This window comes from Aythya ferina, assembly GCF_964211825.1.
Source record: "Aythya ferina genome assembly, chromosome: 1".
Taxonomy (NCBI): domain Eukaryota; kingdom Metazoa; phylum Chordata; class Aves; order Anseriformes; family Anatidae; genus Aythya; species Aythya ferina.
In genome coordinates, this window is record NC_140296.1 from 13830789 (window position 1) to 13853544 (window position 22756).

Here is a 22756-nt window from a genome sequence, read left to right on the forward strand (position 1 = left end):
ATATCTGTCTTTACAGATTTATTTATTTATTTATTTTCAAGTTTTACATGCTACTGTGTTTACATGTGACTGCAGACTTGATTAGCATGAAAAATATTTGATTCTCTCTTGCATGCTATGTGGGCAGCAGTCCATATGATGAGAATCTGACTTGCAATTCTTCTGTGCAGCACTACTAATACTGCCAAATTACTCATAACCTCCAAACCTACAGTTTTCTCAGATCTTATTGCACTTAGTTTGAATATCAGAAGTCTGTGTCACCAGGGACATACTTGGTGGTAATTTGTTTTGCCTTAGGAAGGTCAGTTAAAGCAGAAGTAGTTATTAGATTGCTTAAAGAAGTCAATCCATATTGTGGAGCATCTGACCGACTTAGTTCAGGAAAAATAATTTACTTTTATTTCTTTTGATTAACTGACAATAGTATATAATTGTGACAAATGATAAGGAGTTTAAACGATGAAATGAAATATTGAGGGATTGTTGACTGAAGTATATTTCTAAAAGATTGTGATCACTTTTTATGTGCAACTATTAACTAGCAGTCTATGCATAGTATTAATGCATCTATGTCTTAATTCAGTTTCTTATATGCATATCGGGTAGGATATAATTTTCATTAAAGGAGTATCAAGATGGAGAGGAGAGGAGAGGAGAGGAGAGGAGAGGAGAGGAGAGGAGAGGAGAGGAGAGGAGAGGAGAGGAGAGGAGAGGAGAGGAGAGGAGAGGAGAGGAGAGGAGAGGAGAGGAGAGGAGAGGAGAGGAGAGGAGAGGAGAGGAGAGGAGAGGAGAGGAGAGGAGAGGAGAGGAGAGGAGAGGAGAGGAGAGGAGAGGAGAGGAGAGGAGAGGAGAGGAGAGGAGAGGAGAGGAGAGGAGAGGAGAGGAGAGGAGAGGAGAGGAGAGGAGAGGAGGACTGTGAAATCACTTCTCTAGAGTGAAGTCAGAATATGATATGTCATACCTCATAGAAATTGTGTCTGCCAGCCACCTGCTGTTACCTAAATCTGGACAGTTATGACAGTCATGCCATTCCCCTAGCTTTCAATGTTAACTTCAGTTCTTAGACAATATATTTCTCCTAGTTCATGCACACAGAACCTGCACTTCTGAAACAAAGCCTCCACTTACACAAAATATTACTTAATCAGAAATATATATATATATTATATATACATGTATATATATATTATCAAACACCTCTACCTTGTTATCTTCAAAACTGGACCCTGGTAGGGCAGACTTTTCTTTCACTTTTTGCAGTCTTTGTCTGTAGCAACTGTTAGATTCATGCTGCTAAATAAACATCCATGAAGTTAAAACAAAACCTTGGCTTGATTTGTAAAACTACAAGTAGATCTTCTTTGTAGTCATTACAAAGGAATAATCAATTCATGGGTAGCATTAATCTCTTCTTAAATTACAGACTGGGTCAAATGAAACAAGTCATGGAAATACAGTGGTATTCGTCAGTGTAGTAAAATGCAAGATAGCCTCAAATGTAGCAGCTATGGAAGATGGAAAGAATTAAATTTAAGTGAAATCAACACCACCATGTCAAAACCTGGAAAAGCTTACTGCTTTACTAACTTTCCCTGATGAGAATAATTTCATATTTTATCTGCTTTATACCTTTTCTATAATAACCTTCATCTGTGTCAAAGAGTGATTTGTAACCTAAAAGAAACAGGAGAAAGGATTTTGATCGTCAAGGTTTGCACTATTGTCCTGTAGATAGGGAATTGAAAACATAATGTTATCTTAATGAGAAAAAGTTAATTAAAAGTATTAAATACTTATAAGCAGTGTTCTGCTCTGTAACACAAATTAGCTATAAAAACATTTTTTTCCTCTTTGTTACTAATCCTTGTACTTGGCTCTGGTGAGGCCGCACCTCAAGTACTGTGTTCAGTTTTGGGTCCCTCACTACAAGAAGGACATCAAGGTGCTCAAGCGAGTCCAGAGAAGGGCAATGAAGCTAGTGAGGGGTCTGGAGAAAAAGTCTTACAAGGAGCAGCTGAGGGAGATGGGATTGTTCAGCCTGGAGAAAAGGAGGCTCAGGGGAGACTTTATTGCACTCTACAGGTACCTTAAAGGAGGCTGTAGCGAGGTGGGGGTTGGTCTATTCTCCCACATGCTGGTGGCAGGATGAGGGGGAATGGGCTAACATTGTGCCAGAGGAGGTACAGGTTGAATATTAGGAAAAAACTTCTTTACTGAAAGGGTTGTTAGGCATTGGAATAGGCTGCCCAGGGAAGTGGTTAAGTCACCATCCTTGGAGGTCTTTAAAAGACGTTTAGATGTAGAGCTTAGTGATATGGTTTAGTGGAAGATTTGTTAGTGTTAGGTCAGCGGTTGGACTCGGTGATCTTGGAGGTCTCTTCCAATCTAGATGATTCTGTGATCAACTACAACAACTACATAGTGATTTTCAAATAAACTTTGACAAGGATGTTAGTCACAATTGATTCGAGATGACACCATACAACAAGAAACTGTTATCCCGTGCAAAATTCTAAGTGCTGTTATTGTCTTTAGTCACTAATTCAAGGATGGAAAAGTCACATGTCATTGAAGAAAGTTATTATAAATGAAATAGACCTGGCAATATATCCTTGAATGTTTGGAATGAATTTAATTTTAAAAAGTGATTAAAAGAGAAAATAAGAAAAAAAAAAATAAAAATGAAAGAAACACTTGTAAGTACAAAATAAAAAGTAAGAAAGTAGAATTGTAAATAACTTGTATAGAATTTTGATAGATTAGTATGCTACTCAGTGACAGGAAAGAGTATTTAAAAGAAATCAAACAGAAATGTGTATATGTGTTTCTCAGGAAGCAGACAGGGTTATGTAAAACAATGTGTTTACAAAAAAAAAAAAAAAAAAAAGTATATTGTGTATAGTGCAATATATTTGCTCATCAGCTCTGGAAATACAACCATTTATTGATGCAGTTTATTTTGGTGATTAAATGTTGAAATCTGTATTTGAAAATCTTTCTTTTCATTTGTTACTTAAGGCAGGTTGATTATTTATTTGGATTTACCTGTTGCTCGCCATTCTCTTACTCACCCTCCTCAAAGGACATGGAGAGAGAATATGATGAAAAAACCCTCTTTATTAGAGATAAGGAAAGGGAGATCATTCATCAATTACCATCATGGGCAAATCAGACTCACCATAAGGAGATCAATAGAATTTATTGCCTATTATATACAAACTAAAGCAGTGAGAACAAACAGCAAGCTTCCCTCTCATCTGCCTCCTGACATGTCTTCCCCTTGAGTGTTGCACGGGAACAGGGCATGGGGGCTGCAGTCAGTCCATGACACTTCATCTCTGCTGCTCCTTCACGGTCACTCCTGCCCCTGCTCCATGTGGGGTCCCTCCAACAGGATACCGTCCTTCCCAAACTGATCCATACTGGTTCTGTACCACAGGGTTCATCCGTCAGGAGTAAACTGCTCCAACACGGGTCCCACACAGGTGGCAGCTCCCCCCAGACTTCCTGCTCCTGTGTGGGCTCCTCACCACAGGCTGCAGCTCTGACCCAGGGCCTGTTCCTGAGGGGACTCTCCATGGGCTGCAGCCTCCTCCAGGCCACATCCACCTGCTCAACCAGGGGCTCCTCCACAGGTTGCAGCATGGAGATCTGTTCCACATGGGACCTATGGGCTGCAGGGGGACAGCCTGCCCCACCAGGGGCCGCAGGGGAACTTGTGCTGCGTGCCTGGAGCACCTCCTGCCCTCCTGCTGCACTCACCTTGCGGGCTGCAGGGCTGCTTCTTTCTCAGATCTCACCCCTCTCTCCCAGCTGCTGTAGCACAGCAGATTTTCCCAGAGACCCAAACAGCATTGCTCATGATTCGGATCTGGCCAGTGGTGGGTCCCTTTTGGAGCAGGTTGGAGCTGGGTCTGATCTGACCTGGGGAAGCTGCTGGGCTCTGCTCACAGAAGCCACCCCTGCAGCGACCCTGCTACCAGAAGCTTGCCAAGTAAACTTAACACAGATCCTAAATGAAAAATCATGAATGTAATGAATGGATTAAAAAGTCTTAACTACAATATTCACACTTGGTTCTGTGTTTTACCTTGATATTGTAGTATGCAGATATGAAATGCTGAAAAGGAGCATGCTGAAATAATTCTTGTGAGAATAGATGAAACATGACAGACACAGAATGATTGTAGTTAATTAATCATAACCATCAACAACTGTAACCACAAACATCCCAAATATTATGCAATTAACATGGCAAATTGAATCATATAGCAACTCTGTAATTTTCAGCATAATCTTGTTATTTTGATTCTGGATGTAAACATTTCATTTTCTAATTCACTTTTACCTAGTACTTCAGGATTTATGAATGCAGAAATCCTACTGAAATTCAGGGAGATGTTGTTATATGCAAATTCCCTTTTTTTCTTCAAGATTCTGGGAAGAATTTAGTTTTATTGATAGTACTGATGGTATTCGTTGGTGTTATTGAAACCAGGTGCAACAAAATAAAAAATATTTTAGGCTCCCAATATACATAAGACTTCTATGGTAACCTTCCATGAACTATTAGACAAAATTGAAAAAGAGTAGTTGGTCAAGAGAAAATTATGGAGGAAGCAAATCAATTTCTATTTTATATAACATATATACATGATCACAGGTAGTAGTGATCATGTATAGTAGTGAGTAGTTTAACTGAAATGTAGTATCATTTTGTAACAGGTACAGAATAGTGAATAAAGATTAATTATCTTATTTGCATTTATAAAAAGATGGGATTCACATAAGGGTACTGAAGGAGCTGGCAGAAGTGCTCTCCAAGCCACTTTCAATAATTTATTAACATTCCTGGCTGACCAGGGAGGTCCCAGCTGATTGGAGGTTAGCAACTGTAATGGCCAACTACAAGAAGAGCAGGAAGGAGGATCCAGAGAATTCCAGGCCTGTCTGTCAGTCTGCCTTGTGTTCCAGGGAAGGTCATGGAGCAGATAATTTTGACTGCCATCACATGGCATGTGATCACAGGACAAACAGGTGATCAGACCCAGTCAACATCTGTTTATGAAAAGCAGGTCCTGCTTGACTAACCATATCTTCTGTGTTAAGAGTACCTGCTTACTGGACAATGGAAAGGCTGCGAATGCTGTTTACTTGGATGTTAGCAAAGTATTTGATGCTGTTTCCAACAGCAGTCTCCCAGAGAAACTGTCTGCGCATGGCTTGGATGGATGTACCAGTCACTGCGTAAAAAACTGGCTGGATGACTGGGCCCAAAACGTCAGTTTGAATGGAGTTAAATCTGGTTGGCAGGTGGTCACCAGTGTAATTCTCCATGGATCAGTACTGGGGCCAGTTTTACTTAATATTTTTATCAATTATTTGGATAAGGGGATCGAGTGCAAACACAGAAAATTTGTGGACAATGCCAATTTAGGTGGGAGTGTTGACGACCTTGAGGGTTGGAAGATTTGCAGAGGAATCTGTATAGGCTAGATCAATGGGCTGAGCTGAACTGTATGCCATTCAGCAAGGGTAAGTGCCAGGGGCTGTGACTGGGACACAACAACCCCAGGCAGCATTACAGGCTTGGGGAAGAGTTGCTGGAAAGCTGACCAGCAGAAAAGGACCTGGGAGTGCTGGTCAACAGCCAGTTGAACATGAGCCAGCAGTGTTCCCAGCTGTCCAAGAAGGCCAATGGCATCCTGGACTTCATCAGAAACAGTGTGGCTGGCAGGACAAGGAAGATGATTGTCCCCTTCTATGTGGCTCTGGTGAGACCACGCGTCAAATACTGCATTCAGGTTTGGGCCCCTCACTACAAACAGGCTATTGAGTTGCTCATTCCTGTGCAGAGAAGAACAAAGCAGCTGGCGACGGGACTAGAAATCAAGAGTTATGAGGAGTGGCTGAGGGAACTGAGTGTGTCTAGCCTAGAGAAAAGGAGACCTCATCATTCTTTACAACTACCTGAAAGGAGGTTGTAACAAGGAGAGTGGCAGTCTTTTCTCAGGTGGCAAGTGATAGGAGATGAGGAAATGGCCTCAAGTTGTGCCAGGGGAGATTTAGCTTAGATATTAGGCAGAATTTCTTCATGGAGAGGGCAGTTAAGCATTGGAACAGACTTCCTAGGGAAGTGGTAGATTCCCCATTCCTAGAAGTATTTAAGAGACATGGATACATGACATTGAGGTATATGGTTTAGTGGTGGAGTTGGTAGTGTTAGGTTGATGGTTGGACTTGACAATCTTGAAGGTTTTTTCAAGCCTAACTGATTCCATGATTCTACATATTTCTTATCTCCACCAGAATAGATTATTTCTGTTATAATTAATTGCATTATGGTACCATGTGTTAGCCCCTTTTATGGATTTGTAAATTGTTTGTGATAGGAAATTAAGAAAGTATAAGATATTCTCTGCTTAAAATATAATACAGTTAAGCATAGACAGACAGGTGAAGTATACAAGTAACAGGATGTTACTACTATATAAACAATCTAGTTTGAATTGTTATAATTCCTAAAAATCACAGATATAAAAATGTCATTATGCCAGGGAAAATAATGTTACTTTAGTTAAGTATTCCTTTGCATTTTCTAGTGAAAAAATTAGTTCCAGGCTAATTAATCAATAGTCTGTACGGTATAATTAATCCTGGAAGCAAGTTTGAAGAAAATTCTTCTCATCTTACAGGAAAAAGCTCAAAGACAACCATTGTTCAGAATTTGTTACATAACTTCTTTTCTGAAGAGAAAAACAAAAACAAAAACAAAAAATTCTTCTTATTATATTACACAGATTCTGAACAAAGTTTATCTAAGATATACAAAAATACAGTTTCTGTCTCTTTTTTCTTCTTCATATATTCAGACAGAAATCTTTAAAATTTCTCCTGCGTTCCTCATCATTTGTTGGAACTGCCTCAAAGCATCTGTATAATTACCACATTATTTTACACAAAATCTTTCCTTAAAACTCTTCATTAGGTCTGAGACACAGGGTGGTGCACAGGTTTACAATACATCGTTGTTTCTTGATATTCCCTGTTTTTCTCTTGTCTCTCATTACATACTTCCACAGTAACTTCTTTGGAGGTTAAAAGACTTTTTCAGGTTATGTCAAACTAATGATCCATCAAAGATTTAAAAGCTTTTTGGTACTAAATAAAAGCAACAGCAGTGATAATAAGCATGATAGCAGTGAAGCACTTGAATCTGGCCCTTATTTTATTACCTGAAAGTCATATGGTAATATGATTTTTCAAAGTTCAAGATTTATGATTTTCTTATTAAGTGTGGTGAGATTATGTTTTTGTCATGGCAGGATTTTTTTTTATTATTATTTTTTTTTTTTTGCCTTAGTCTTCTTTCTTTCACACTATTTCTAGCTACCATCTTCAGCATTAAAAGTTACTCTGAGGCCCAAAGACTGACTCTAATAATAAAGCTCCACCTACTTAAACTGCATTCCTAATTGTATGTCAATGCAAAATGATATAGTAATTTCTTTGGACATCTTGGTATTCAATAACTGTCTTATTTAATTCCTCCAACTTAAAAGTTCCCTATGCAATCATACATGCCATTTCTTCTTAATACCTACCTTTCATTCTTCTATTGCTTGTGCTTATGAATTACTAAACACAACATTTATATTTCGTGTTGTTTAGAGTGTACAGTTAAGCAATATTTTTTATTTAGATTATAATGGAATTTTTAAAAAATATGTTTTTAATGGAATTTCTTTCCCTGTAAACCTTACATTTTTAAAACAGATACAGTTCCAGCTCAAGGTTAAGTTCTTAGTCCTGTCTTTCATATACAAGACAAAGAAGGCTACTGTTTCTGCAGCGACAGTGCAATGATTATATTTGTCCTTGGCCTGACAGAAGATTTTTACTTTGCGTAGAGCTATTTTTTAACTTATTTGAAAGAATGTTTCCTGCTTTATACTCTTCTTTAGGTGTCCTTAGCATGTGCCTTTAAACTCTGCAATATATGCTATGCCCCTTTTAAACTCCATAATAAATTTGCACATAAAATAGTTTAAACTCAGAGAATTGGATTGGAAGAGGACATTGCTCTACATTTGTCAAATTCCTACTTTAAAAGTAAATTGACTGGTTTAAGTCACTGATAATGAACTACAGAGCCCTCCACAGCTTTCACGTGAGGTCACCAAGCAGTAATCACCCAAATACAAGATTATTTTTAATTTTTAACTTGATCTTAGTTTTATAACAATCAGTGGACAGTTGTCTGGGCCACAAAAAAACTGCCCTTTTAATGTTTGCATCAGCAACACCCAACTGATGAACACAGGAATGAATTTTCCCCCCTATGCAAAAGGCAAAGCACACTGGAGATGAATTGGAAGGATAAAAAGAGTTGAAGGTACTCCCGCTTTTGTATGAGTTCTGCCAATGTAAGCTATCTTAACAGATCTTACTGTAACTGACTCTCCTTTTCCTATTCTTGTCCACACATGTATCATCTACTAATGGAAAAATACTTACTAGATCTCCTTTGTAAGTGATCCTTTTCCTCCTTTATTTAGTTGTTTATTTTGCTCCTAGTTCTGCACTGCTTTTCTGTTTCTTTGATTGCCTTGATATTTTTTTCATTTATTTTCCATTACTCCTTTCACTTTCCACTGAAGTGTTTTATTGTCTGTTAGTCTTCCTTAAAAAGATACTCTTGCTGGAGTGAATGTCACTCTCCCATAATGCACATCAATACACATTTGTGTTCTGAGAGAAACTCATATTTTAGCTCCTTTCAGAAGAACAGGAGTAGCCACTGCAGAGAGAAACATACTGTCCAGGAGATGTTTTGTAACAGAGACTTGAATGCTTTTGCCAAGCTTATAAATTCTGTCAAAGATCAAGGAATTCACTGAACTATTTACACCTGAAGTAGGACATCCAGAAAGTGTTACACCATTAGATTTAATGTCTTGTGATGTTCACTACCTCTGGAATTTCTGTACTCTTTTTCTCCCATAGTGGAGACCACTCCCACATCACAGGTTGTTCTCTAGTGACACTGCACAAGATTTATTGAATTGCAATATTTACTTATTTATTTATTTAGCAAAAATATTACTGTGATACTCCTCTCCACATGCACACTCCATCCTATAATGTTCTTTGCATTTTTGGCAGATATGTTGCTAATACTATTTTCACATTAGAACTGGTGACTGACTTTTTCAGAGGCAAAGTTTGTGCCATTGCCACATGTGAGCATGTAAAAGAATATATAAGCCAGGTAGCTAATACCCCAGAAACTGCTTTGAAAATATACATTAAGTGTTATCTTTGCCACTAGTACTGAGGTAAGTGTAAATAAATCTAATCTTTCTTGGCATAAAATAAACTTTTGTGGAGCACAAAAAAAAAAAACATTTTCTTATCAACCAACCAAGTACATCATCATAATATGAAGGATACATTCATTCTGTTTGGGGCTGTCTGAAAGAGAGTTAGAAGTTTATGCTGTAGTAAGAAGGATGTTATGATGTAGTAAGAACTGATAGCTGTAGTAACAGATATAGAAGTAGTAAGAACTGATAGCTGTATTCTGCCTCACCCTTTCTTTTCTTTTCTTTCTTTTCAGAGTTTTTAGAGTGAAATGATAGGGTTTTGAATGTGTTTTTAATAACTGTATCTCTCTCATTTATTTATTTGTTTGTTTTCCCCCCCAATATATCCACATGTGAAATGTATGAGATTACAGAACATGTATAAAATTTCTCTTTCATTTGATTCTTCCATGCTGTACTTATTATTTCAACACAGGAAAACTGCAAGCATGAACCTTCCTGTGTTTTAAGCTTCTGTATATTTATTTGTTTTACAACTAAATCTCTACTTTTATATCTTTGAATCCTTTCTTTTTTTCCACTACAAACTAACAAGAAATCTAATTCTGAATTAACAGCCAAAAAGGGATGAAATTCAAACATTTCAATTTCCTTCCTTCTTTGGTTTGAAATTAACCAATCTTGAAATTGGTTAAAAAGAGAAGGAAATAAAAAAGAAAAGAGTAAAAAAAATATATATATATATGCCCATCACAGTGTGAAGACAAGGAAATTAAAATAAAACAAACAAACAAAAATTCCTTACTTTGACTATAGCCAACTGAAAAATAACATTTATTAATCTGAGGAAAATAATAGCAACAATTAGAAATATATGTTAGTAAAAATGAAATTAATTTAAACTTTTACTTTGCCTATGGAAGTTACAATTTGGATTTTACAAATTTCCTTTATTTCATGGTGACAGGTTTCCAGGTTGTGCATCATAGGAAGTAAAAATTTAATGTTAATGATGAGAATATATAAACACATGAGACATAGGATTCCACACTGAAATTAAAATGTTATAGCTTCCAGAAGAAACACTTAAATTATCTTTTTTTTTTTTCATGAAATTAAAAAATATTTTCCAAAACTAAAAACATGTAGAAAAATAATTTGATATTTCAAATTGATTTTGGAATTGAAATCAAAAGACTGAAGTTCATTAATTTTAAACCAGGACATTTCTGAAAACTCTGATATTTTCACATATACAACAGATCACAGAGGTAGTCTATGAAAATAAATCTCAGAGAGTTTTCCTAGAAATAGAAAAAATCACTTCCTTGTCCTCCACTCTTTATATACATTGTAGAGAATCTGTCCTGATACTGGTATGAATTTTCACTATTGAACTGACAATATTTATATTTGTTTAGCTATTTAATTCATTGTACCAAGTGGTTTTATTTATTTTTTTCTTTTCGTTTTCAGAATGCATATAGCAGTATTTGCAGTATGAGTTTCAGGTAGTCAGTAGTGCTAATGCTCTTATCTGGTGTCAGAGAAATACAAAATAATGTTAATTTTTTGTTTTGTTTTGTTTTGTTTTTCTCTCAATCCTTCAAAAGGAAGCATTACTGTGATAGTATCTATTCCAACATATAGATAGATGGCTTACATGTTTCTCCCAGAGGAAAGAAAGTCTGGTGTCAGAACATCTCCTCAAAACTTGTTGAAACCATGACATATCAATTTAAGTTTTGTTTATGTTTTAAATTCAGTGAGATGTGTTCATGAATACAGTCTGGAGCCTTGAAAGTACGTGAGCAAATCAAACAGCATGCTTTAAGGCACTAATATGGAGAAGATTCATCACATTTTTCTGAGAAGGAGGACTAAAAGAATAATTTTATGGAAATTCAGTGACATTCTTCTCACCTGAAAAATTGCCCTTTAAAAAGATCTTTGAGGACACACACTGTTTTTACAAGGACTTGGCAATAAGACATTTTAAAAGTTTATTATATTCCTAAACTGTGCACTAAAATGAAAGTTAAGCTTTGGTTTGTTAACAGATAGCAGAAAATATTTGTTGATATATCTGCTTTCTTTTAGAAATATACAGAACTTAACACAAGCATACATAAAGTTAAGTCACATGACAATGGAAACCAGACATTTCCTAACTAAGAAAACTTTTCACTGCAAGTTGTGCTCCCATCCAAAACAACTGCCTATGCAGGACTATACCAGCCTCTACTTTCTAAATGTAAAATAATTATATTTGCATTCCTGCAGAATCATTAGGTGACATTTTAAATGTAATTACACCAGATTGTATTATAACCCATTATGGTGTTTTTCTAAAATACAAAATAATATTTAATTAACTATTGCCTAGCAAAATTTTGTATAGTTTCTGAAGCCCATCCATCTTTTTCCTGTCCAAACATTATTAATGAACAAGAACACTTATTTATGTGCCAAAGACACAATTTAAATGTATCTAAATGTGCCCTGTCTTTGGCACATTTAGATACATTTAAATTTTAGGCTTCTGCCTATGCCTAAGACATATTCTAAAAATGTGAATAGGCATTCTGAAAGATTATAACTCACTTTCTACTTAAAACTGTACCTATTCCACACTATAAAAACCATCAAAGTTCAATTTGTATTACTTCTGAAAATTGTTGAACTTAATTTTATATCCTGATAGGCATGGCACAAGTTGTGGAGCTCCAGAACTTGACAGAAAACTGAGTGTAGTTAAGAAAGTAATAATTCTGCTCAACCTAATCAAACTGCTCGGTGCTGCTTAGCTCATAACAGCACCTTGGTCTGCACTCAGAAATGAACAGGTCCATGAGAGATGCCCAAGCTCATTCTGTTTATATTTAGACACCTCATTTTGTGTCTGCTGAAACTTCTGTGTCCTTTTCAAAGATATCTGTGGGTACCACTAACTCAGTTATCTTCCCCTTGATCTATGTTAGAAATAAACGTACCTAGATCTGTGAGTGAATAGAGGCTTTAATAGAATCACTGTCACTGGGGATGATGAAGGTGAAAGAATCAGTGTGATGTCAGAACTGCCATATTTGTTCTGCTACAGATAAGCATGCTACAGCATAGCTATCCACCTCAAAAGTGAATAAAGATCCAGTGTTCCCTGAGGTAAATACAGTAGTTGGACATTCTTGTTGAGGGTCTTTAAAGAAACACAATGAACTGCTCATTACAGCACCCTACAGCCTCATTCAAAAGTTTTTGTGTGAAAAATGAAATATTCCTTATTCACCTGCTGGAGGGAAACTTATGGAGGGAAAATATATTTACCCACAACTGGATTATGCTTACAACACTGAAGAAAACAGTAGAAATGTGTTTAAGAAGAATAAAGCTATGGACAAGATTTGGGTTTAGCACCTATTTAGCTGATATTCCTGTCTACTCATTACAATGCGTTGTGCACTCTCCACATGACATGTTAACAACAGTCATTAGTCTGGATGTTGGACGAGGTGTTCTCTCCACGTTCATTTATTTTTTCACTGTATATGAATGATTTCTACAGGTTTAAAAAAAAATAAAAATAAAAAAAGTCACAAACAGGATATTTAAAAAAGAAATAAAAGTACTATTAGATATTTTAAATTATATATATATATATATATATTGTCTGATAGCTTTCCTTTAACACCATATCCAAGTTTATTATTTTTTTTTTCTGTAACTAAAATGCTGGTTTTGTTTGTGTTTGTGTTTTGTTTTTAATAGATCTGGGGAATTTTAGTGGTCGGACAAGAAGTGCTGTCTCTGTACGTGAAGGTCAAGGAGTCGTTCTGATGTGCTCCCCTCCACTTCATTCACCAGGTACAGTAGGTTGCAGCTTGTATGCACATTGGTTCTTAATATTATGGTTCATCATAGGATGCTCGGCATTGTTGATAGAATGTGCATTTGATTTTGGTACTTAAAGATGGAATATGCACAGTTCTGCTGACAGTTTTGGAGCACCAAAGGAATAATTAAAACCCATACACTACAAATGTCACTGAATAGCTACAAGATTTTGCCTGTAAGAATGTCTTATTCCCACTATAAAAGTTCAGTGTAGCAATATTCTCCGTACTATCAGTGGTTAATTATAGAATCATAGAATCATTTAAATTGGAAAAGAATTCTAAGATCGTCTAGTCCAACCTTTAATTTAGCACTGCCAAGTCCACCATGACACCATATCATTAAGCTCTACATCTAGACATTTTTGAAGACCTCCAGGGATAGTGACTCAACCACTTTCCCGGGCAGCTTATTCCAATACTTCACAACCCTTTCAGTGAATAATTTTTTCCTAATATCTAATCTAAACCTTCCCTGGTGCAACTTAAGGTCATTTCCTCTTATCTTATCAGCTCGTGCTTGGGAGAAGAGACTGATTCCCACCTTGTGGTAGCTTCCTTTAAGGTAATTTTACAGCATGATAAGGTATCCCCTGAGCCTCTTTTCCTCCAGGCTAAACAAACACAGCTCCCTCAGCTATTCCTCATAAGACTTGTTCTCTAGACCCTTTAGCAGCTTCATTGCCCTTCTTTGGACACATTCCAATACCCTGATGTCCTTCTTGTAGTAAGGGGCCCAAACACCGTATTCAGCTTCACCAGAGCTGAGTACAAAAATGTATGCTGCCTTAAGGTCACAATTTTTTTTTTCAGATTTTAAAAATCTTCAAAAATTATTCAAAATGTCTGCGTTGTACAGTTGAATACAAATTGGCTTTTGTTTTCAGAAGTACAGTCATGATTTTGGTTGCTTCCACTTATTGTATAGCTTAGTTTCCAGTACAACACCATCATTGCTGGAATCCAGAAATATCACAAATCCCACAAAATGGCTGTGAATTTCCAAATAAAAATATAAATATTCTAGAGAGGTTACTTTTTTTGCTTTTCAGATTGGTACTCCTGCAATGTCTGCAGATAGCTAAGTATGTCTTTATATTTGCATAGCATATAATACCTGGAGACAAGCACTAGACAGAATATCTTCTTTGCAAATAGGTACAGTGTAGACCACCCTTTTCCTCTTTGGGAAGTAAGGTTTGTGCTGAGGGTATTTTTCCATCCTTCAGAGTTGAGTTCTGGAAAAAGTCACATCCCAGAAGGAAGAGGTGTAGAAAATATTTCCTCTTCATTTCTATCAGAGAGATGTGTTCTATTTATATTTATTCTAGCATCATTTTTATTACTGTATTATAGTTATCAATGTAATTAACAATTGTTATCTTTTGGCCATCTCTGCTTTTCTGTCTTTTGAGTATATTGCCTTGTTATGGTTGCCTTTATAATCTATTTTTAAGTTTGATACTACAGTCTGTATGTGTAGTGCATTAGGAACAAGCAAGAGGAGTTAAAAGCCTTGCATTGGTGCCAGAGCTAAAACATCAGTGGTACTGAAAACTGATGGGAAGAGTCCTGTGACTGGTGTGTTACAATGGACAGTTACAGGCTCTTCAGATGGGACAGGCAGAGCAGGCAAGGTGTGGTGGTGGTGCTGTATGTAATGGAGAGGCTAGGATATATAGAGATTGCAGCTCACAATGACACTGTTGAGAGTCTCTGGGTAAGGATTAAGAGACAAGCAAATAAAGTGGATGTCATTGTGGGAGTCTACTATAGACCACCAAGCCAGGATGACAGGACCAGTGAATTAATCTTTAAGAAACTAAGAGGTTCCTCTAGGTCAACCACTCTTGTGCTTATGGGTGACTTCAACTTGCCAGACATGAACTGGGAAAACACACACAGCTGGTACAAATAGATGCAGGAGATTCCTGAAACACCTTTGAGGATAACTTCTTGGTACAGGTATTGAGGGAGCTGACTAGGAAAGGTTCCCCTCTAGATTTGTTGCTTGTAAACAGAGACAGTATTGTGGGTGAAGCAGTTATCAGTTTCCATCTTGGCCCCAGTGACCATGAAGCAGTAGAGTATAAAGTCTTTGGTGATATGAGGAAAACTGCCACCAAAACTTCAACCCTGGAAATGGGGAGAGCAGACTTCAGGCTGCTGAGGTACCTAGTAAGTTCTGCTATCGAAGGCATTGAGGTCCATCAGTGCTGGTGAATTTTTAAGTACCACCTCTTAAGAGAACAGAAATAGTCAGTTTCAAAATGTCAGAAGTCAAGAAGGTGGGGCAGAAGGTTGACTTGGCTGAGCAGGTATGTTCATAGAATTATAGAAGGGTTTAGGTTGGAAGAGACCTTAAAGATACTTTCATTCCAACACCTCTTTCTATGGACAGGAACACTACCTGCTAGACCAGGTTGCTCAAAGCCCCATCCAGCCTGGCCTTGAACACTTTCAGGGAGATAGGCTTTCCATAACTTTTCTGGGCAACACTTTCCAGTGTCTTACCACTCTTAGAGCAAAGATTTTCTTCTTTATATCTAATCTAAATCTACCTTTTTTTTTTACTTTAAAGCCATTAATCCTTGTCCTATCACTACAATTCCTGATAAAGAGTCTGTCTTGTGCTTTTCTGTAGGCCCCTTTAGGTATTGGAAGGTCACTATAAGGTCTACCCAGAGCCTTCTCTTCTCCAGGCTGAACAACCCTAACTCCCTCAGCCTCTGTTTGTAGAACTGCTCCAGCCCCTTGATCATCTTTCTGTCCTATTCTGGACTCATTTTAATATTTCCATGTCCTTCTTGTGCTGGGAGCCCCAAAACTGAACACAATATTCCAGGTGGGGTCTCACAAGAGTAGAGAAGGAGAGAATCATCTCCCTTGGCCAACACAGGATTCGGTTGGCTTTCCGGGCTGCAAGTGAACGTTGCCAGCTTGTTGAGCTTCATGTCAACCAACACCCCCAGGTCCTTCTCCTCAGGGCTGCTTTCAATCTATTCTCCATGCAGCCTGTATTTGTGCTTGTGATTACCCTGACCCAGATGTAGGACCTTGCAATTGATCTTGAACTTCGTGAATTTTTTACAGGCCTGCCTCTTCAGCCTGTCAAGGTCCCTCTGGATGGCATCCCTTCCCCTCATGTCAACCACACCACACAGCTTGGTGTCATCAGCAAACATTGCTGAGTGCATTCAATTTCACTGTCCATATCACCAAAAAAGATGTTAAATAGTGTCAGTCCCAATACTGACCCCTGAGGAACACCCTTCATCTCCACCTGAACATTGAACCGCTGACCACAGCTTCTCAAATATGGAAGCTTCATCAGGTTAGATGCTATGAAAAGGTCCTTCACTGAGTGGGTGGTTGGGCTGGGAACAGGGGTGGAACAGGCTACCCAGGAAAGTGGTCATGGCATCAAGGCTGTGGGAGTTTAATAAACATTTGGACAATGCTCTCAGACATACGGTCTGATTTCTGTGTGTTTCCGTGTGGAGCCAGGGGTTGGACTCGATGATCCTTGTGGGTCCCTTCCAATTCAGGATATTCTATGTTACTACAATTCGATGAATTGAGTGCATGATGTTAAGGTTTAATGAAGATAAATAAACTGGGAAGAAGCAGTAGGTACAAAAAGTGAGAAACAGTTTCATCATGAGAGCTCAATTCCATTTCTCCAAACAAACTGACAGTGTAAAGATAGATGGGCAACAATAGAGCAGTAGTCATACACCTCTTAACACATGTCATTCCAACAAATGCACCTTATATATCATCAAAGCATTTGTAAATTTTCCCTAAAATTATGCCTTTAAACCTATATTTAGCCAGATTCCAATTCAATGTTTTACTGTGATAAGCACATTGCTTTTGATTGTGACAAACTATTATCTTTCATTTTCATCAGTGGGTCAGCAAAAACCCTGCTGTGGAAATTCCTGTGCTTACAAAGACAATGTTCAGCTGCTTTTGTTTATATTGTTTGAGTATTGGTATGCTATGCCAACACAAAAATTCCTTCTGAAAAAATATTTGGAACCCCTGTTAGCATAATTTTTTCACCATAGAAAAAGTTCTGCATTGTCAAAGAAGGCTGAAAAATTGCATTGATATACAAAAGTAAACACAAGCTCATGTAAATGGGAAAGGGAATTGGATTTCCTTTCCTTTGTTTGTCATGTAATCAGATACAACTTCCTTTCATCTCCCTTCTTGCAAAATACTGAAGGGTTTCAAGTCCTTGTAGTACTACAGTGGGACAGAAAGTAATATTAGTAGAGTGGCTAGAGATGCCTGAGAAAGGTGAGACCTATGTCCATGGACCTTCCAAAAAATTCCACACCTAGTGATGTTTCAACAATATTTGATGAAGCTCTGGTTATAGGATACAAGACATTAATGAAAGATGATTGCCAGATCAAAGTCAGCTTGTGAAAAAGAATTTTAGACAAGCAGAACTTTAAAGGGGAATTGTGTGAGCTCAATAGTATAATCAAGCAGTAAATATGAAACTTCCCCAAACCCTTTCACAGAGGAGAGGAACATCAAGTATTTGTGTGCAGGAACATCTAAAACATTTTTTATTACTTTTTGAAAGCATTCCATTTCTGGATACTCCATTTTATTTTTTGGGTCAGATTTGAAAAATGGCATTGTCTTATAAGTAGCCCTAAGAAATGTCGATCCTTAGAATCACCTTGTAGGCAAACTTACAAGTGAATACTAAGCTGCTCTGGCAGATATGATAAAAACTATTTAAAGCATATACAAAATGTGTGAACATCTTACATTAATAAGACTATGAGTTATGGAGTGGTTTTTTTTTTTGTTTGTTTGTTTGTTTTGTAGATGAACACTGCAAGCTCTGCTATATTGATTTAGTCACATTTATCAGCACCTTTAGAAATAATTTTAACTTGCTATCTCAGGAGAGAAATCCATGATACTATATCAAATCCAATCATTCTCCACAACCTCATAAGCAGTTAATCCTTCAACAGAATCCTATTCCTCAGTCTCCAAAGTCAATAACTACTTATAAACTTGCCTAAGAATTTCAGGATTGAGCCTTTTTAGAAAATGGCAATATCATTTTGGGAAAAGATGATGTAGTGAGTGAACACCATATTAAAAGAGATATAAGTTTATTAACCTCTTTTTGAATAGGAGATAAAATAAATACTTTTGCTTGAATAGTGCCCACATTCTATTCTTTACAGAAAACAATTCTAGAAATGTCCAAAAGTCTTTACAAAGCACCAGAGAATGAAAAATTAGTACAGCAAATTTATTATTAAGAAGATTTTCATATGTAGATAAATTTGTTTTCTGTTTATTAATGTGTTGTTATATTATCAAGAGGTAATACAATAGACAAAGAAACACAAACTTGTAATATATACAGATTATTCATGTAGGTTCATGGGATTGTTCAATTATTTTGGGGGGAGAAAACAAACAAACAAACAAACAAACACCAGAAATATATTCAGAATATTTGTAGAGCAGACTCAGATGAGAGAATTATAAAGAGAATATCTTGGTTTTATTAGTGTTTTTTTTTCTTATCATCATCTTTGCTGAGAACTAGCTGAGCAGCACAATGAAGGAGTTTTTCATGAGATAGTATTTGTTCCTTCACAATGGTGAAGGAAAATACAATCAACCAAAAGGATTTTCAAAGAGCTACTTACAGATTCTCACTTCCTGCTTTTATGATATAGTCATTCCAAAATAAACATAAAAATAGATAATAATAATAAAAAATGCTGCATCTCACTTCACTGTGAGTGCTATATCATTTTAATATGTCTACTGCAGAAGCTTTCCCACTCATTCTAATTTTGTTGCAAACTCTAAAGTTGTTCCATTAGAAATATATTGATAGTGGATAACTTGGACATCCAAAAACGCATTTGATATCTTTTTTTCCCTATAAACATTACATTTGCTTCTCCTTCTCTGCCCTACCTTGGCTTTTCTTCTCAATGGTTTTCCTATGCAGTTAACTCTTATGTACCCTTGCTAAATGAGAGATTCATTAATTACCTACCACATAAAAATATGGTTGGCTTGATATCTCCATTTAAAATGGTTTCTGCTGTTTTGTTTTGTTTTGTTTTGTTTTGTTATGTTTTTCCATAAACAGGATTATGGTTCTTCATTGTAATACTCCAAAGGATGTAAATATAGGGTTATATTCAGTCATTTAATCATCTTAATTACAAGGTTTACCATAACAAGATTAAAGATGAATAGAAGATTTCATCAAGATTTACATGTTTCCTTCAGAATGAATACTTTCAGATGTGCTTTTTAAGGCTTTTATTCAAAGCTTTCTGTATCAGTTTAATAGAGAATGAAGATTCCCATTGTTAGAGTAGTGCGGATGTGCTGCACTCCGAAAACTAGGAAAGCAGATGCATGTTCCTTCTTGCCTCAAAAGGATGCTGCTGTACGGAGGCAGTATGAAACATCTGCACAGATGCTAAATTGATTTTTTTTTATCACTTTTTAGCAGACATATATGATCTTACCCAGTTTGAAAACTGTTTTATAAGCTGTGTCTTTTATGCATCATCTTCAGTGTTATAAAACTAGTTTTCATAAGAGATGCTTCACAGGACATCACAGAATCATGGAATCCAACCATCAACCTGACCTACCCATCACTAAAACATGTTCTTAAGTGTCAAATGCACACATCTCTTAAATACATTACTTCCCCTTCTGGAGTTCTGGAGGTTGTGTAGTGTTTAGCAAGCTGCTAGGAAAAAAAAAAAAAAAAAAAAGTGCACTTTATGCCAAGTTCAAATAGGTTTTGTCCAGTTTCCTAAGTAGCTGTTCATGTCCTCATGTTAATTGAAGAAAGTCACATCAAATAATATGTTTTTTGACAGGGCTCTGTCACTTGCACAAGTGAAGATGTGCTTCCTAATGCTTAGACAGAAGATCTTGCAATCCGGTTTGTGTCCCTTGCCTCTTGTCCTGGCACCGGGTACCACTGACAAGAGCCTGGCTCTGTCTTCTTTACGTCCTCCTTTCAGACACTTATACACACTGATAAGATCCCTGTTGAGCCTTCTCTTCTCCAGACTGAATACTCCCAGCTCTCTCAGCCTTTCCTCCTAGGAGAGGTACTCCAGTCCCTTGATCATCTTGGTGGCCCTCTGTTGGACTCTTTCCAGTATCTCTAGGTCTCGTACTCAAGAGGCCCAGAGCTGGACACAGTAGTCCAGGTGTGGCCTTGCTGATGTTGTCAAGTAGAAACATCACTTCTCTTGACCTGTTGATGATACCTTGCCTAATGCAGCCAATTAGCCTTCTTAGCAGCAAGGGCACATTGCTGACTCGCATTCAACTTGGTGTTCACCAGGACCCTCAGGTCCTTTTTTGCAGAGCTGCTTTCCAGCTGGGTGGTCCCCAGCATGTCCTGGTACCTGGGGCTGTTCCTCCTCAGGTGCAGGACTCTGCTCTTCTCTGTGTTGAACTTCACAAGATTCTTGTCAGCCCATTTCTCATGCCTGTCATGGTCCCTTGGGATCGCTGTGTGTCCCTCTGTTGAGTCCACCACTTCCCCTCACTTTATGTCATCCACAAATTTGCTGAGGGACACTCTACCCTCTACCCCATTGTCCAGATTATTAGTGATGATATTAAACAGCACTGAACCCAGTCCTGACCCCCGGGCTACTGTGCTCACTACTGGCCTCCAACTAGACTTTGCACAACTGGCCACTGCCCTCTGCGTCTTTCTGTTCTGCCTGTTTTGATTCACCTCACTGTCAGCTCATCCAGCCCATACTTCAACAGCTTCTTTATGAGGATTTTATGGGGAACAGTGTCAAACACCTTCCTGAAGTCCAGGAGGATGATATCCACTGCTCTCCCTGCATCCATCAGGCTGACTGTATCATTATAGAAGCTTATCAGGTTGGTCAGGAATGACCTCCCCTTATTGAATCCATAATGACTACTCCTGGTGATTTTCTTCTCCTTCATGTGCCTGTAAATGTTTTTCAGGTTGAGCTGTTTCATCGCCTTCCCAGGGATCAAGGTGACGATGACCAGCCTCTAGTTCCCTGGGTCCTCCTTCTTGCCCTTCTGAAGATAGGAGTGATATTTTCTTTCCTCTAGTCTTTGAGCACTTCTCCCAGTTGCCATGCTCAAGCAAAGATTATAGAAAGTGGTCCTGAGATCACATCTTCAAACTCCTTCAGGACTCGTGGGTGCGTCCCATAATGTTAATCTGAAGTCCATTAGTTCCTTTAGTCAGAAGTCCATGGGTTTGGCCAATATTATATGAACAATACACAAAAATAACAGGGCAGTCTCTAAATGACTTTATACAGGTAGAGACTTCTCCAGGCAAATTAGCTTTAATAACAAGCTTCTTATATTTGGCTAGACTGCCCTCAGTATACTCATTAGCTTGTTTACAGGCAGTTGGCTCAGATACCTGCGTGCATGTCACATCAAATTCTGTTCTGAGGGCATACATACATCTTATAGTCCTGTCTGTTCACTAAACTGGCTTTTGTGAATGTAGTTCACACATCTCACTTTCTGTATTTATACTCAGGCAACAAGTTTATATTAAGGATATGAATTCAGTCCCAGAATCCAGACAGTTAACAGTGCGTAGCATAAGAGAACTTCAGTCTCTACGTTTATCTAGCCATTACCAATTTCTTTAAAATCATAGGAAGCCTGCATGAACTTATATCACTGAATCTCCACCTCTCTTGGCAACAGTGGGTGCTACTTCATAATTCTAGCCTGTCTTTACAGGTGAGGTTTCTTGCTGACCGTGATATCAGTAAAGTTCTGTGTGTATTAAACAGTTAATTAATATTCTGTTTTTGTTTGTTTGTTTGTTTGTTTGTTTACTTGTTCGGTTTGTTTGTTTTTCTTGTTTAATTTTTTTTTTTTTCATTTTGTTTTCTATATTTTTTCAAATCTGGCTTTTAAAATCAATTTAACATGTAAAGCTGTATAATTTGTTTCCAGAAGAAACCAGTGTGTTGCTGAAGCAGTCACATTTCTCCTCTCTGTTGAGAACACCGAATAAGACTGATTTGCTGGTTCCTAATCAAAACATTAACAATCAAAACAGCATCTGCACAAGTCATGCATCTAGCCATGACTCTCCTTTAAGCTAAGAAGTATTCTCCACACAGTATCTTCTATTAACAATTTTTAGAGGCTAGATATATATGATGCAGATGATGGCAAATAGAACATTTCTCATTCACTGTACGTAACTGTAATTGCCTAACTATTTCTTGGGAAGGCTGAACTGTCCAATGGCCTCGTGCTTCTCTTTCTGTTAACAGAATAAGAGAAACATTGAGGTTTTTGTTTATTTTTCCTTAAGACATATCAATGTCAAAATGAAAGGTAAATCTGTGTCCTAGACTTAACAAATGGTCTATAAGAAGAGAATCATAGAATCATAGAATCAATATCCTGAGTTGGAAGGGACCCTTAAGGATCATCAAGTCCAACTCTTGACACCGCACAGGTCTACCC

The 22756-nt window shown here is 37.4% G+C and overlaps 1 protein-coding gene across 5 annotated transcripts in view; it reads left to right on the forward strand.

The window, feature by feature from the left end:
• The window catches only part of CNTN5 (contactin 5), a gene marked incomplete at its 3' end in the record, with an annotated part of 695558 nt that overhangs the window by 482747 nt on the left and 190055 nt on the right, over positions 1 to 22756 (forward strand). For all 5 annotated transcript variants that reach the window (XM_084491417.1, XM_084491418.1, XM_084491419.1 and 2 more), the window contains one exon: positions 13095 to 13190. In XM_084491417.1, the coding sequence (XP_084347543.1) occupies positions 13095 to 13190 (96 nt within the window). The remainder of the gene's footprint in view (positions 1 to 13094; positions 13191 to 22756) is intronic.